At 41.1% G+C, this 15,566-nt stretch overlaps 1 protein-coding gene across 3 annotated transcripts in view; it reads right to left on the bottom strand.

The window, feature by feature from the left end:
• Window positions 1-15,566, bottom strand: part of LOC146554284 (epidermal retinol dehydrogenase 2-like) — a 31,950-nt gene that overhangs the window by 14,285 nt on the left and 2,099 nt on the right. For all 3 annotated transcript variants that reach the window (XM_085254759.1, XM_085254761.1, XM_085254760.1), the window contains exons 2-6: window positions 9,518-9,845; window positions 6,579-6,710; window positions 6,291-6,390; window positions 5,861-6,005; window positions 2,000-2,125 (exon numbers count right to left, since the gene is read on the bottom strand). In XM_085254759.1, the coding sequence (XP_085110885.1) occupies window positions 2,000-2,125; window positions 5,861-6,005; window positions 6,291-6,390; window positions 6,579-6,710; window positions 9,518-9,838 (824 nt within the window). In that variant the 5' untranslated portion in view covers window positions 9,839-9,845. The remainder of the gene's footprint in view (window positions 1-1,999; window positions 2,126-5,860; window positions 6,006-6,290; window positions 6,391-6,578; window positions 6,711-9,517; window positions 9,846-15,566) is intronic.

Here is a 15,566-nt window from a genome sequence, read left to right as displayed (position 1 = left end):
CGCGCTTACCTTCAGGGTCATACGTCACATGAAAACCAAAATAATTCCAAACGCCAGATCTGAATGAGGGTGGGGGAGGTTCAATTTGCCATGTTGCAACGAGCTTAGCTTCTGTCTTGCTAGCTTGCGCTGCGCTCAGTGGATCTGCGCTCGACAGTGCAGCCTAGGCGGATAAGTCGAACGCAGATCCACTGAGCGCTCAACACAGACAGCATCATCAGAAGAAAAGTTGATAAAATAAATAAAACATTTTGTATTGTTCGATACATATGCGTACCGAACCGAAAGCACTGTATCGAATGGTTCAATATCGATACGAGTATCGTTGCACCCCTAATATTTATATGTAAAAATGGATACAGGATTTATTGATATGGTTTACATTATTCTAACTAAATATGATTTAGGGTCTAAAGTCCCGTTTTTTTGGCCAGGCCTTCTTTTCGAGGTTGGACTTCAGGTAAATATTGACAGGTTGTCCCATTCCTGTAGGTGAAACGTCACCAGCTACAGGTAGAGACATCCATCACCTTGTATTCTTGTGATAGCCTTTCCCCGCCCCATCGTGTGAACATGTGTACATGATCCTCCTCAACACCCCACCTCCAGCAAAAATCGACCTTCAAAGATGGTAACATGCATCACAACAAAAACTAGAAGTTAACCAAGTCGAGCAAAGGCCAGAGAGCAACAGGCAGTGTCATTAGGCCACTCCCACTCCCATCAAGGCCACCTGAATCACCAGAGTACAACCAGAAATACACAGAATGGTGACTGGTGCCCCCATGACCCCAGAAATAGCCCACAATATTATTAAAAAGTTAGTCATTCATAATTTCTGTGCATTGCTGCATGAGTGTTTTCACCAGAAAGTGGAGTGCAGCCAAACTATATTTGTTATGCACAGAGCATCCAGAAAGCATTCACAGCACTTCGCTTGTTTCACATTTTTATCTTAAAGCCTTTTTTCAAAATGGATTCAATTCACTTTTCACCTTAAAAACAAAAACCCCGCCGGTTCAAGTCTGGCTCCTGGCAGGGCCACTCGGGACATGATAAGAAGCCACTGCTATCCTGGCTGTGTGCTTAGGGGGAAGATGAACCTTCGTCCCAGGCTGAGGTCGGTACAGAGTGCTCTGGAAAAGGTCATCAAGGACGTCTCTGTACATTGCTGAATTCATCTCCCTCCACCCTGACCAGTCTCCCTGTTCCTGCTGCTGAAGAACATCCCCACAGCATGATGCTGCCACCACCCGGCTTCACTGTAGGGACCGTATTGGTCAGGTGATAAGCAGTTCCTCGTTTCCTCCAGACATGACGCTTGGCGCTCAGGCAAAAGAGTTTAATATTTGTTTCATCAGACTGGAGAATTTAATTTCTCGTGATCTCAGAGTCCCCTCAGGTTCCTTTTGGCAAACTTCAGGCAGGCTGCCACATGCCTTTTACTAAGAAGTGACTTCTGTCTGGCCTCTGCGTATAAATGATCAGTGCTGCAAAACAGCCAGTCCTTCTGGACCGTTCTCTCTCCAAACAGCAATGCTCCAGTTTTTTTGAGTGCAACCATCTGGTTATAATTGCTAACTAAGGCCCTTCTACCTGATCCCTCAGATCATCTGGGGAGCTAGCTCCAAAGAGTGAGCTGGTGGTTCTAAGCTTCTTCCATTTACACATGGAGGCCACTGTGCTCACTGTGATCTTCAGTGCTGTGGAAATTCTCTACCCTTCCCCAGATAGGTGCATTGATCTATGGAAGGACCAATCAAGGCCTTCTGTGTCTTGAGGTAGGTCAGGCGGTCTATTAAACCCCAGCACTTGTTCTATTTCACTTTACCAATTTCTGCACCCTCAATTTTCCAATGGGGATATACAAATGATCCATTTTGTGATAAGGCATGACAAAATATGGGACAAGTGAAGTGGATAAATCTTCAGATATCTCTACATTAGTGAGTGTGGAACTGTGTGCAAGTGAAAGAAACAAAGAAAGGTAGTGACTAACTTCTTCAGACCAGCTATGAGGTACATGCTCCGAGGCAAAAGCAAGTAGACCTGGTCTGTGAGCACAGCATGGATGATCTTCTTTGCCACATAATCAGGATTCAGGATTGGTAGCAGTTTTGGCCACCTGATGAACACAAAAAAAGAGACAAAAAAAAAAAAAAAAAAGCACTGAACTTAGCATTTGTCAAGTTCTCCATTTCAAGTTCTCCTGCGACAATCTGGGTGGGTAATCAGATATTTGGTTGAAGGTTACAGAGGGTAGATTTTTAAATGATTTGGAAAATTATTACACTTTATATAATTCATGTAATTAATGCACTACATCTGCTTACATGATGTGTATTATAACATTCATCACACCAAATATACAACATGTAATTCTAATTTTAAACAGACTATTGGAATCTGCACAAACAGGCCCCCTAAAAAGATTTTACCCTTCAATAATGCTACAAATGGCAACTCTATGAATAGTTACACCGTACTAGCACCAGGTTTGCCCCCGTTTTGCTGTCAGAAATGCCTTAATGTTTGTGCCATAGATTAAACAAGGTGATGAAAACAGTACTTAGATTTTGGTGCACGTTGACATCATGGCCTCAGCTGCTGCCGATCTGTCGGCTGCACGTGCATAATGTGAACCTACCACATCCCAAAGCTGCTTCATTGGGATGTGGCAGCTGAAGGCCACTACAGTGAACTCATTGCCATGTTGAAGAAACAATATTGAGCTGACTGAGCTTTATGACATGATGCCTTATCTGGCTCGATGCACTGTGGTGATACAGGGATGGACACTGTGGCAACAATACTCAGTACCAACTGAACACTATTTAAACAGGACACACACACCGTAACATCTCCACAAGCATGAACTGACATTCTGACATTGCCATCCAAACATTACAGTAAGGGAGGAAATTTTACTGTAAGTCACAGTAACCTTGTTAATGTTGCCTATCAGCTCGTCACCCAGACAGCTGACACTCACTGGTTATTAATTTCTGGACCAGTCTCTGCCATCCTACAGATGCCTGGGTGGGATTAACCCCAGCAGATCAGCAGTTTGTGAAACACTAAGAAGCATGGTTTGACACCATGCTACATGCTACATGCTACATTCAAAGTCACTGAAGTCTCAGTTTGATGCCAGTCAGATCCTCAGTTTAAACTTCAGGCAGTCGTACTGACCATGTCTACTTGCCCAATTGCATTGTATGGTAGGCTGATCACATGTTTGTGTTGAGAGGCAATTGAACAGTGTACCTAATAAAGTGGCTGTAAGCGTGTGCCCAAAAAAAAGGAACCTCATGTTCAGTCGTGTCTGTTAACATGTGGCTTAGCACTTTCAGTGCTGCCAGTCCACTTCCATCACATAACCTGTGGTCTTCTGTTCCTGGTTAATAACCAATATGTTTGGTTAGTTGGTCAGCAGCTGCTGTTTTTGTGTGAAACTGGAAGTGTAACAGGACTTCTAGTCCTCATATGTGTCAGCAAGGTGGTTTGCGACTATGTGCTAGATGGCGTCTTGGGACACCTTTGCAGAATGTGCAACTTAGGTCATGTCAGCTGGGGTAGGCTCCTGTCTCTGTGGACCTGCTGCTTAGGCCTGTTAACAATAATCAGAGCCTCTGTCTACATTGGCCTTTTCTAGCCACTGGTAGCACTTCTTGATGTCAGCACGTCCTCGCCCAATGGTATCATGCAAGGGCTTGGTCCGACATCTTTATGCATCTTCAGCTGCTTAAGGCATTCTTGGAGCCACTCATCTGGTGAGGTGGTGATGGTTGGTGGGCTGGCGCATCTCTGATGATGGCTCTGACACTCAGTAATCCTAATCCTCCCCCTCCTGTTGCTCATAGAGTCACAGTGTGCTGGATTTCAGGTGGAGACCTCCATGCTTTAAGAGGAGTATGCACCTTGACAACAGTGGCATCTATCTCCGTTTGTAGCATGGAGGAATATTGGTGTGACACTAAGAAAAACTATTGTAATTCTATTTCGAGAAAAAAAAGTAAAAATATTCAGATTACGGTTATTTCGAGACAAACTGCCACAGCTACAAAATGCCTTGTATAGACAGTTAGTTTTACTAACTGATCAGCATACTTGTGATGCAACTGTTGGTAGCCTTGAATCTGTCCATGAACAACCATTTCATGCTGTATAAATCCATTCTTCCAAGTTTGTGTGGCCATAAGCAACTTTCTGCACCATCTTTTCAATGTCCTTGTACTTGACCCAAAAGAGAAATAACTTCATTCCTTGTTACTAAATGAGATTCTGAAGTACTACGTTATAAACTTATAGGGTACAGCAACTGCCGCAGTTTTTCTGGAAACAACCATAATCTCCACATTTTGACTTTTTTCTCAAAATACATTTGACTTAAATCTCAAAATTTCGACTTTTGCAACTTTTATCTCTGTTTTTTTGTAGATGATGTGCTTCTGTTGGTATCAGGTGGTGAACTCCATCCCACATCGGAGTGGTTAACAGCCAAGTATGAAGCAGAGTGAGTGAGAAGTCTGAGGCCATCATCCTCAGCTACATAAGGGTGCAGGGCCCACTCCGGGTCAGGGACCAGTTACTGAGGAGTTTAAATATCCCAGGGTCTTGTTCATGAGTGAGAGGAGTGGGAGATCGACAGACTGATTCGTTCTGTGGCTGCAGTGATGCAGCACCTGACTAGTTCGATCAGTCAGTTGTGGTAAAAAAAGCACCAAATATAAAAGTGAAGCTCTCGATTTACGGGTCAATCTACGTCTCTACGTCTCCCCCCCCCGTCCACTAAACTCACAGGCCGAACAAGGAGCTGATCAGAAATGCAGCCAAGAGGCCCATGGTGACTCTGGACGAGCTGCAGAGATCTACAGCTCAGGTGGGGGAATCTGTCCATAGGACAACTATTAGTCGTGCACTGCACAAAGTTGGCCTTTATGGAAGAGCGGCACGAAGAAAGCCATTGTTAACAGAAAACCATAAGAAGTCCTGTTTGCAGTTTGCCACAAGCCATGTGGGGGACACAGCAAACATGTGGAAGAAGCTGCTCTGGTCAGATGAGACCAACATGCAAAACGCTATGTGTGGCGGAAAACTAACACTGCACATCACTCTGAACACACCATCCCCACTGTCAGATATGGTGGTGGCAGCATCATGCTCTGGGGGGGCTTCTCTTCAGCAGGGACAGGGAAGCTGGTCAGAGTTGATGGGAAGATGGATTGAGCCAAATACAGGGCAACCTTGGAAGAAAACCTCTGAGACTGGGGCGGAGCTTCACCTTCCAGCAGGACAACGACCCTGAACATAAAGCTAGGGCAACAATGGGACGGTTTAAAACAAAACATATCCATGTGTTAGAATGGCCCAGTCAAAGTCCAGATCTAAGAGTCTGTGGCAAGATCTGAAAACTGCTGTTCACAAACGCTGCCCATCTAAGCTGACTGAGCTGGAGCTGTTTCAAAGAAGAATGGGCAAAGATTTCAGTCTGTAGATGTGCAAAGCTGGTAGAGACAGACCCTAAAAGACTGGCAGCTGGAGCTGCAGCAAAAGCTGGTTCTACAAAGTATTGACTCAGGGGGCTGAATAATTACGCACACCCCACTTTACAGTTATTTATTTGTAAAAAATGTTTGGAATCATGTATGATTTTCGTTCTACTTCTCACGTGTGCACCACTTTGTGTTGGTCTTTCACATGGAATTCCAATAAAATTGATTCATGTTTGTGGCTGTAATGTGACAAAATCTGGGAAAGTTCAAGGGGGCCGAATACTTTTGAAAACCACTGTACAGGTTCTTAATGACACCTGTGACATTTGAAACCATAAAAATGGAAACCATGTAGCATGACCTACTTAGTTTGACATCCATCGAACATTCCGGTGTTGATGAAGTACGGGCATACAATCGTAGTTTTGACACCATCTTTCCCAGTTGCTAGCAGCTCAAGACCCACAGACTCTGCAAACCCTACTGCAGCAAATTTACTGGCACAGTAGTCTGCAGAATGAAGGTATAAGACAAAGCATTACAAAGAGATGTTCCTTAAATAAGGTTACTTCACCAATACCAGAAAGTGTATTTGTTTAGTTAAAATGATCACGTATGGGAGTATGCACTTTTACACTGATGGCTTAATAAATAATTCAGTCCTTAATAAAAACAATAAATAGATTAAAGAATACGTCATGTTCTCAAGCTCCACGTGTCAAACAGGGGATTCATCCAACACATTCAACTTTAGAATTACTGAGATGCATCACATGTTTAGGGAAGAAAACACACCTGCCAATCCATTGACTCCTATTAGTCCAGCAGAGCTGGCAATGCTGACAAGGTGCCCATGATTGTTGGCAATCATAGCAGGAAGGAAGGCCTTGTAGGTCTGAGGGGAGAAAGAAAAGGGGGGGGAAAAAAGACCAAATCACCTGCTGTAACAGAAAAGGTCGTATTCATTCTTAAATTCTACTAAAGAATCAACTGGAGACGTTAATGCCAAATTAAATATCACAGTGTTGTCTAATCTGCTAGTAAAATCATGTGGAGACTTGTCCATGTCCTTTACTGACTGACCCAAAAGTGAGCCATGATGTTGACATCCATGGTCTTCTCAATCAGTGAATCAGGAGCATCCATGAACTTCTTTCCTGTCACAATGCCGGCGTTGTTCACTAAAATGCTGACATCACCCACCTCTCGCTTCACCTACATGAAGGAATGAAGAAAAACCATCACGTATGAATAAATATCATTTTGTAAAAAAGATACTCCAAAGTAAAATGTACAACAGCTGTAGGATATGCATGAGGAAAACAGATTCTATGATTTCCCAAACAATCTGTGTTGTCTTGAAATTGATCTGTGATTTAGACGAAGAGCTGTTGTTGTTCTCTCAGCTGCCTCAGTGATGCACAGACATAACTCAAACATACAGCGGTGTGAAAAAGTGTTGTCTCGTCAGTCCACAGAGTATTTTCTTAAAAGTCTTGGAGATCATCCAGATGTTTCCTGGCAAAACTGAGACGAGCATTTATGTTCCTTTCGCTCAGCAGTGGGTTTTGTCTTGGAACTGCTCTGCAGGCCATTTTTGCCAAGTTTCTTTCTTATTGTGGAGTCATGAACAGTAGCCTTAACTGAGGCTAGTGAGGCCTGCAGTTGTTGTTCTGGGGTCTTTGGTGATCTCGGATGACTCCTCTCAGGAAAAGCCGGCCGACCAAAATTACCCTAAGAGAACAGCGAAGGTCCACTACAGTTTCATGCTTTTGCCATCTGTGGATGATGGCTCTCACTGTGGTCCACTGGAGTCCCACAGCTTTAGAAATGGCTTCATTACCTTTTCCAGATCTCAATTAGCTTCTCATTTCTTCCTCAATGTCCTTGAATCGTGCCATGTCGTCTTGTTTTTGAGGATCTTTTTGGTTCTATTCAAAGTGATTTCTTGATTGAGAACAGGTGTGGCAGTAATCAGGCCTGGATGTGGCTAAATTGGCATTGAACTCAGCGTTACAATGCTGTGATACACCACAATGAATTTGTTATAACGGGGGGTTTGTATACCAGTATATCAGTTTAAATCAGATTTAAATCAGATCAGGGTATATCAGTTTTTCCACATGGGGCCATGTAGGTATGGATTTTTCTTCCCTCTTAAAAGCCTTCCTGTTTGTGTGTCATGTAACTAATATTTGATCATCTAATATTTGAATTTCTTTGATGAGCTCAAACATGCAAGTGTGACAAACATACAAAAAACCTGAAATCAGGACGGGGCCAACAGTTTTTCACAGCGCTGCAGGCTCAGTCTACATAACATTTAGATTCACTTTTTAGTTAAATTTTAAATAGCACCAATTCACAATTCAGTTGGAGATCAAACACACACTACATTATGTTACACTGACTAGAAAATATTTCATTATGGTACACAAAATAAAAGCCTCCCAATAAAGTGATAAAACAAAGATCCTGTCAGCTTCCATCTTAGAGAAAACCTCTGACAACAAACTGAATCAAGAGAGAGTATGCAAAGAGAGAAACATGTTTGGATGGTTACAGTTACACTTAAAACGGCCCGTGGTGGCTCCTCAGCCGGAGCGGGCGTGGCCAAGGTAAAGCGATCCCACGCCTGTGACGTGGACAATGACACCACGAGTAGTAACGCCGCTAAGCAACACTACCGGGGGAGTAGTGTGAGTGTCCGTTCATTTACAGCTTCCTACACTGTATATTCATTCTGTTTACATTTTTCAGTGTTAAATCTTCCTGTGAAACGCTGATCTAGACCCAAACAAGACAGAAGGCAGGAAGTGATGCTTGTACTCGATGGTTATTGCTGACTCATGTTTCTACACATGAAAGGACAAATCAATTATTTAACCGTACTGCTAATGTATACAGATGTGTACAAAAAGCAAAAGTCTTAATATAAAACATGAATTAATTAATTGCTGAGTCAGAGAAAGGTGCATTTTAGTCTTTGGATTATTTTTATTATTGTTTTGGGGTTTTTTGCCCTAAAGAATTATACCTAAAATATGCGGAGCTTCACTTTAACGATGAGGGAAAAGCTGCTGTAGGAGCCACTGTGATTAACACGACTGCTGTCATTGCCACTTTGCACCAGCATTTCAAATAAATGAAAAGTCAACAATGCAAAGGACGGCATTACTCAAGCTGTCTGCAGCTAATTTTAATTTTAGTGTATCACTATGTGTGTGTGGCTGAGTGTGAGAGAGCGAGTTACTCATAAGTGCAAAAGCTCCATGTGCTGTTAAGTAGGAGAGAATTAACACATCATTAGCATTCAACGGGGTCTTAATGAGCAAACGTTTACGCAGCTCTGCTAACTCCTGCAGAAATTATGAACAACTTGTATGTCATAAATTTTTCATATGGTTTCTTATAATTGTGCAATCATAGCATCATTGTCACAAGCCAAAAAACTGAATTAAAGTGAATGGATCAGACAGTGTGATAACAAAGTAAGTAACATGTTGATCCAGTGGTTAGCACTGTTGCTGCACAGCAATTACGTCCTACAGTTAAAAGCACTGGCTTCCTGGGACTTTTCTGTGTAGCAGTCCAGGTACTCCAGCTTCACCCATCACAAATATATGGTTAGATTAGCTGCTGATTCTAAATTGTGACTATGACTCTTAATGGTCATTTCTCTGTTAGCCCTGCAACAAGTAGAAACCTGTTTAAGGTGCGCCCCATCTTTCACCCACTACAATAGGCTCCAGCCCCCCAATGAACCTGAATTAGACAATGAGGGAAACCACAGATTTCTCTGAAGACTTAAAATCATTTGAATACAAAAGTTAAAAGGTCTAAAACTACTTAGACTAATATAATGTATTTTTATTTTCAAGCCACTGAAAGTTTGGACGTTGTAATAAGCTCAGGTGGTTAACTTGTTGCACGTACACATCGATGTTAACTCAAGTCAAAAACGAAGTAGATGCCAGTTGCGCTACAGGCACGTCGGTCTAATGTTCACCCAGAAACTTTACCTGGTCAGCCACTCTGTAAACTTCATTCTTGTCACTGCAGTCACAGATATAGTAGTGGACTCGACTGGCTCCATTACTTTTAGCCAGTCTAGCAGTTTCCTTCATCCCTTCCTGGTTGATATCCCACAGCACCAGCACGGTGCTATAAGCTGCAAATTCCTGAGCCATGAGACGGCCGATTCCACTACCGGCTCCTGTAATGAGCACCACCTCACCAGCAATGTTCTTCTTTTTCTTTGGCACAAAGAAGTAGATGAAAGACTCCACATTGTACCAGATGGACAAAAGGAGTACTTTGATGGTTTCCAAGAAGAAATTCATAATGAATCTGGAAAGAAAGAAGAGAGACATCAATCAAAAACAAAACAAACGTTTCCTGGTATTATGAATAAGACTGGAAATCTTGATGAAATGATTTTCCTCCAATTTTTTATACAAGTAGCTTCAGTCAGATTACAGAAACCTTTGTGTTATTCCTATGACTCTTTTTAGTTTTGTCTTTAATGAATTTAAAAGAACTTCAAAGCAAGTTGTTTTGGGGCATTATAGAATTTTGTGAAAAATGAATTCAGGAATAATCATAATCAAAAGGTGCACCTCAAGGCTCTGTATTAGGACCGACACCATTTCAATAATAATTTAAGAAAAAGGCTGTACCGTGACAAAACGTGGAACAAGGGATATGCTGTTAATGCTTTCTGAATGCACCGTGTATCAGCATTGATACTGGCAACTTGCAGGCAGGACCATTTATAAGTGTAAATAAATAATGAGTACAATCAGCAAGCGCCCCTCATTTATCATACACTACCTCGTTTGGAGTGCAAATCTGGTGAATGACAGAAATATTTGGATAATATTCTCTCCCCCGATCAGTCTGGTTTCAGAAAGCAACATAGCACTGTCACAGCTTCGATTAAAGTTTTAAATGACTTTGTGGAAGCTTTTACTGTGTGGCACTTTTTATAGATTTGTCAAAAGCATTTGACACAGTACATCATAAGCTGTTATGTCACAGACTTTTAGATATTGGCTTTCCAGACCAAGCTACTGACTGGTTTTCAAATTATCTTTCTGATCATAAGCAGAGTGTTCACGATGCCGTCCACGATTGTTCTTGTTATCCAAGTGTCACAAAAGGTGCACCTCAAGGCTCTGTATTAGGACCGACACCATTTCAATAATAATTTAAGAAAAAGGCTGTACCGTGACAAAACGTGGAACAAGGGATGTGCTGTTAATGCTTTCTGAATGCACCGTGTATCAGCATTGATAATGGCAACTTGCAGGCAGGACCATTTATAAGTGTAAATAAATAATGAGTACAATCAGCAAGCGCCCCTCATTTATCATACACTACCTCGTTTGGAGTGCAAATCTGACATGAGCTGCATCATAGTGCATATATAGCAGGAGAAAAGTTTTTTTGTCTTAAGTGGTGAAACAAGTTTATTTTACACAGTATTGAAGATTGAATAGCTCTCCCTCTCAGACATGCCTGTGTGTCTGTGCTTGTTCCATTGTGTGTGCTGAAGATGTGAACGCATAGCATTGCTATAACAATGACACTGTGATACGACAATCACATAAAAAGTAATACCATACCATATTATCAGCACAGCCCTAAATAATGATGTCAAACACAGCCAGGAGAAAGTATATGCACACTACCTGTTTTTTTGTTGCGGCCCGTCATCCAACTGGGCCTTACTCAGACTTTATCAGAACTCTTTGTTTTTAATCTGGTTTAATGCTCAGTTATTGTGGGTGATTTTAACATCCATGTAGATGCTGAAAATGACAGCCTCAACATGGCATTTAATCTGTTATTAGACTCAATTGGTTTCTCTCAAAATGTAAAAGAACCCACCCACCACTTTAATCACACTCTAGATCTTGTTTTAACATATGGCATAGAAACTGAACATTTAACAGTGTTTCCTGAAAACCCTCTCCTGTCTGATCATTTCCTGATAACATTTACATTTACAATAATTGATTACACAGCGGTGGAGAGTAGACTTTATCAAAATAGATGTCTTTCTGAAAGCACTGTAACTAAGTTTAAGAATATAATCCACCCACTGTTATCATCTTCAATGCCCTGTACCAACACAGAGCAGAGCAGCTATCTGAACGCTACCCCAACAGAGGTCGATTATCTTGTTAATAATTTCACCTCCTCACTACGTACGACTCTGGATACTGTAGCTCCTGTGAAAACTAAGGTCTCTAATCAGAAGTACCTGACTCCGTGGTATAATTCTCAAACACGTAGCCTAAAGCAGATGACTCGTAATCTGGAGAGGAAATGGCGTGTCACAGATTTAGAGGATCATCATTTAGCCTGGAGAAATAGTTTGCTGCTTTATAAGAAAGCCCTCCGCAAAGCCAGAACATCTTACTATTCATCACTGATTGAAGTAAATAAGAACAACCCCAGGTTTCTCTTCAGCTCTGTAGCCAGGCTGACAAACAGTCAGAGCTCTGTTGAGCCAACAATCCCTTTAACGTTAACCAGTAATGACTTCATGAACTTCTTCACAAATAAAATTTTTATCATTAGAGAAAAAATGACCAGTAATCATCCCACAGATGTAATATTATCTACAGCTCCTCTTAGTACCATTGATGTTAAGTTAGACTCTTTTTCTCCAGTTGATCTTTCTGAGTTAACTTCAATAATTACTTCCTCCAAACCATCAACGTGTCTTTTAGACCCCATTCCTACAAAACTGCTCAAAGAAGTCCTGCCATTAATTAATGCTTCGATCTTAAATATGATCAACCTATCTCTAATAATCGGCTATGTACCACAGGCCTTCAAGCTGGCTGTAGTTAAACCTTTACTCAAAAAGCATCTCTAGACCCAGCAGTCTTAGCTAATTATAGGCCAATCTCCAACCTTCCTTTATATCAAAAATCCTTGAAAGAGTAGTTGTCAAACAGCTAACAGATCATCTGCAGAGGTTTATTTGAAGAGTTTCAGTCAGGTTTCAGAGCTCAGCACAGAAACAGCTTTAGTGAAGGTTACAAATGATCTTCTTATGGCCTCTGACAGTGGACTCATTTCTGGCATTCAGCCTAATCCTGGCCCACCTGAGTAGTTTTAAAAACATGCCTGGGTTACATATTTTACATGTTAATGCCTACCTGACAAGATAGATATGGTGTTCATCGTCCAAGAAAAGATGGTGTAGTAGCAATGTATGTTAAATGTAGTTTTTCAGTGCGAATGAGGCTTTCCAAATCTTTTTCTAAAATAATATTCTCTCCCCCGATCAGTCTGGTTTCAGAAAGCAACATAGCACTGTCACAGCTTCGATTAAAGTTTTAAATGACTTTGTGGAAGCTTTTACTGTGTGGCACTTTTTATAGATTTGTCAAAAGCATTTGACACAGTACATCATAAGCTGTTATGTCACAGACTTTTAGATATTGGCTTTCCAGACCAAGCTACTGACTGGTTTTCAAATTATCTTTCTGATCATAAGCAGAGTGTTCACGATGCCGTCCACGATTGTTCTTGTTATCCAAGTGTCACAAAAGGTGCACCTCAAGGCTCTGTATTAGGACCGACACTATTTGCAGTTTACATTAATAATTTGGAGCAGAATGCATCTGCTGCATCTCTACGCTGATGACACTGTTGTTTACTATCACACAAACTCAAATGCCCTGGATTTTGATCATCTACAGATTGCATTTATTATTCAGTCACATTTGTTCCATCTCAAACTCGTACTGAATGCTGGCAAAATGAAGCACATGTTGTCTGCAAACTAAAAGAAATACCTGCCTAATTGAATTTGTGTGGTTATAAACACCTAGCTATTTTAATACATGAATGTGTCTCAAGTCACATATTAAAAATTAATTTTAAAAAAAGCTCAGATTAAAAGTAGTGTTCTTCTATAGAAATGAATCAAAAACAACTTTGCTACCACGTTCTTACCTCACGTTGATTATGATGAGATTACTTATATGAACACTCCCGTGAGCTCTTTTACAGACACTGCTTGATCATGCAGCGCTATATTTCACCATTGTACTTTTTACTCTTTGGTTAACTGGCCTCCCCTGTCCACACACAGACTAATGCATTTGGCTTGTTCGGAGTCCCAGACACTTTCCTGCACCTCCCCAGATAACATCATCCACAACGACATCTGTGCCAAGAATGTGGAGCAGGTGGCCACGATCCTGGAGTCTCTGAGGCAGGCCAGACTCACGGCCAAACCAAGTGACGGAGGAAGGTGGAGTATCTGGGGTACCACAAACCAGCAGCCATGTTCTTCACAGTGATGAGAATAAGGCCATTAAAATAACTTTTTTCAGAGACTGGTAATCTAACCAATTACTTTTTCTATCATTACAACGCCGTAACCGTTACTAACAAGAAAATGCGGTGGGTGCGTTACTGTTTTTCAACACACAGATGCTTAAAGCCGTCTTCATCTTACTGTGAGCTAGGGAGGGTGAAACAATTGCACAAGTGCTGCTGATTGGCTGAGGAAGAGTAAAGTAGTCATGGTAAATCAACCAGAGGCAGGCATGGGCGGGTGCTGACATACAAACAGATATGTAGAGCGATGAGACAAAGTCATGGAGAGTCCAGATAATTCAAAGGTAGCAAACAGCTGAAGTGGAAGTGCAGAAATGATTTTTCTCTTAGAAGAGATAAAAGGCTAGTTCCCATTTACTTTAATAATAAACTCATTTTTATAACAAACAGCTGAAGATATATTTTAGTATGTTCAAGTATGTTTAGTAATTTATATTTTAGTAGAGTTCATTAAGAGGGGATCCAAGCTCTTTTACATATTTAAACTAGAGATGGACCGATCCGATATTACATATCAGTATCGGTCCGATACTGACGTAAATTACTGGATCGGATATCGGAGAGAAATAAAAAATGTAATCCGATCCAATAAATATATAAAAAAAAAAAAAGCACCTCACAAAACTTGCAACACGGCGTAACTCAGCTCATAACCGTAGCACGTCGCAGCAGTGTGGTCACGTGATAGAGCAGCTGTGTGTATTTGCAGCCTCGCTACCAAACCAACATTTCATCTCCGAGGAAGTTTTCCCAGAGAGAAGTAAAGCAAGTGTGTAAGTTCATCTCTGAATGTTTGTAAAGCATTCCAGCGTTAAGCTTAACAACCTATGGAGCGACTGCCTCTCTCTCTCTCTCTCCTGCTGCCACTTCAATCGTGACACTGATCAATGATCAGCTGATCGGCTTTTCTGTGGCGAGTCCGTCTCTCTTTGTTTTTGGCCCACTTTGCAGCAGAAAGAGGAAACCAGCGGCTGAACAACAGCAGCACGTTTAAGCTTGATAAGCTGTTGTTATAATGTATTTAATATTACTTTCTACTCGAGGATCTTTTTCTACAGCTGACGGCTGGTAACTGTGCAGGGGCGGATCTAGCAAAGTTTAGCCAGGGGGGCCGATAGGGCATTAACAGGGAAAAGGGGGCACAAAGACATACTTTTCTTTCTTATTCTCATTTAAAATGTCGAGCTTTTAATAAATAATTATCTGAATCTTACACCCAAAGTTTTAATCTGATGTAAAATGTATAGAAGTCCATTACTGTATATAGTAACTATTAAGTCTAATATACCCTAGTAAGCTATAGTACTTTTTCCTTTGGAAAGATACCATCTGTGCAGTTCTGTTGAAGGAAGATGTTGAATCTATTTAATTATTCTTGAAAAATAATTGATTTCTGTGCATTTTTTTTTTCACACTGCATCAAATTAAAGTTGATTATGTCGATTAAGCGTCATGAGGTGGAGCGTGGTTCCCCCCTTTTTTTTGCTGGGAGTTTGCAACCCTATTAGTTAGGTTGCTTAATATTTCTGCTAAGTACTCTTTAAAATGCCAGAATAGGGAGGATGGAGCAGGTTTAAGTTTATTAGATTGATCAGTTTTGCTGAACTATGTAATGTTTTGGGTGCAGTGTATTTTTTACATACAGGTTTAACAGAATAGCTTTAGTGTTGTTGTTTATTTAAACTTGAGTATGAACTTATCAAA

This window comes from Mchenga conophoros, linkage group LG18 (assembly GCF_057382185.1).
Source record: "Mchenga conophoros isolate Kocher_MC1m ecotype Shallow Benthic linkage group LG18, M_conophoros_male_GT1.1, whole genome shotgun sequence".
NCBI classification, from domain to species: domain Eukaryota; kingdom Metazoa; phylum Chordata; class Actinopteri; order Cichliformes; family Cichlidae; genus Mchenga; species Mchenga conophoros.
The sequence above is the reverse complement of the archived record's forward strand: the minus strand, read 5'-3'. Positions and strand labels throughout refer to the sequence as shown.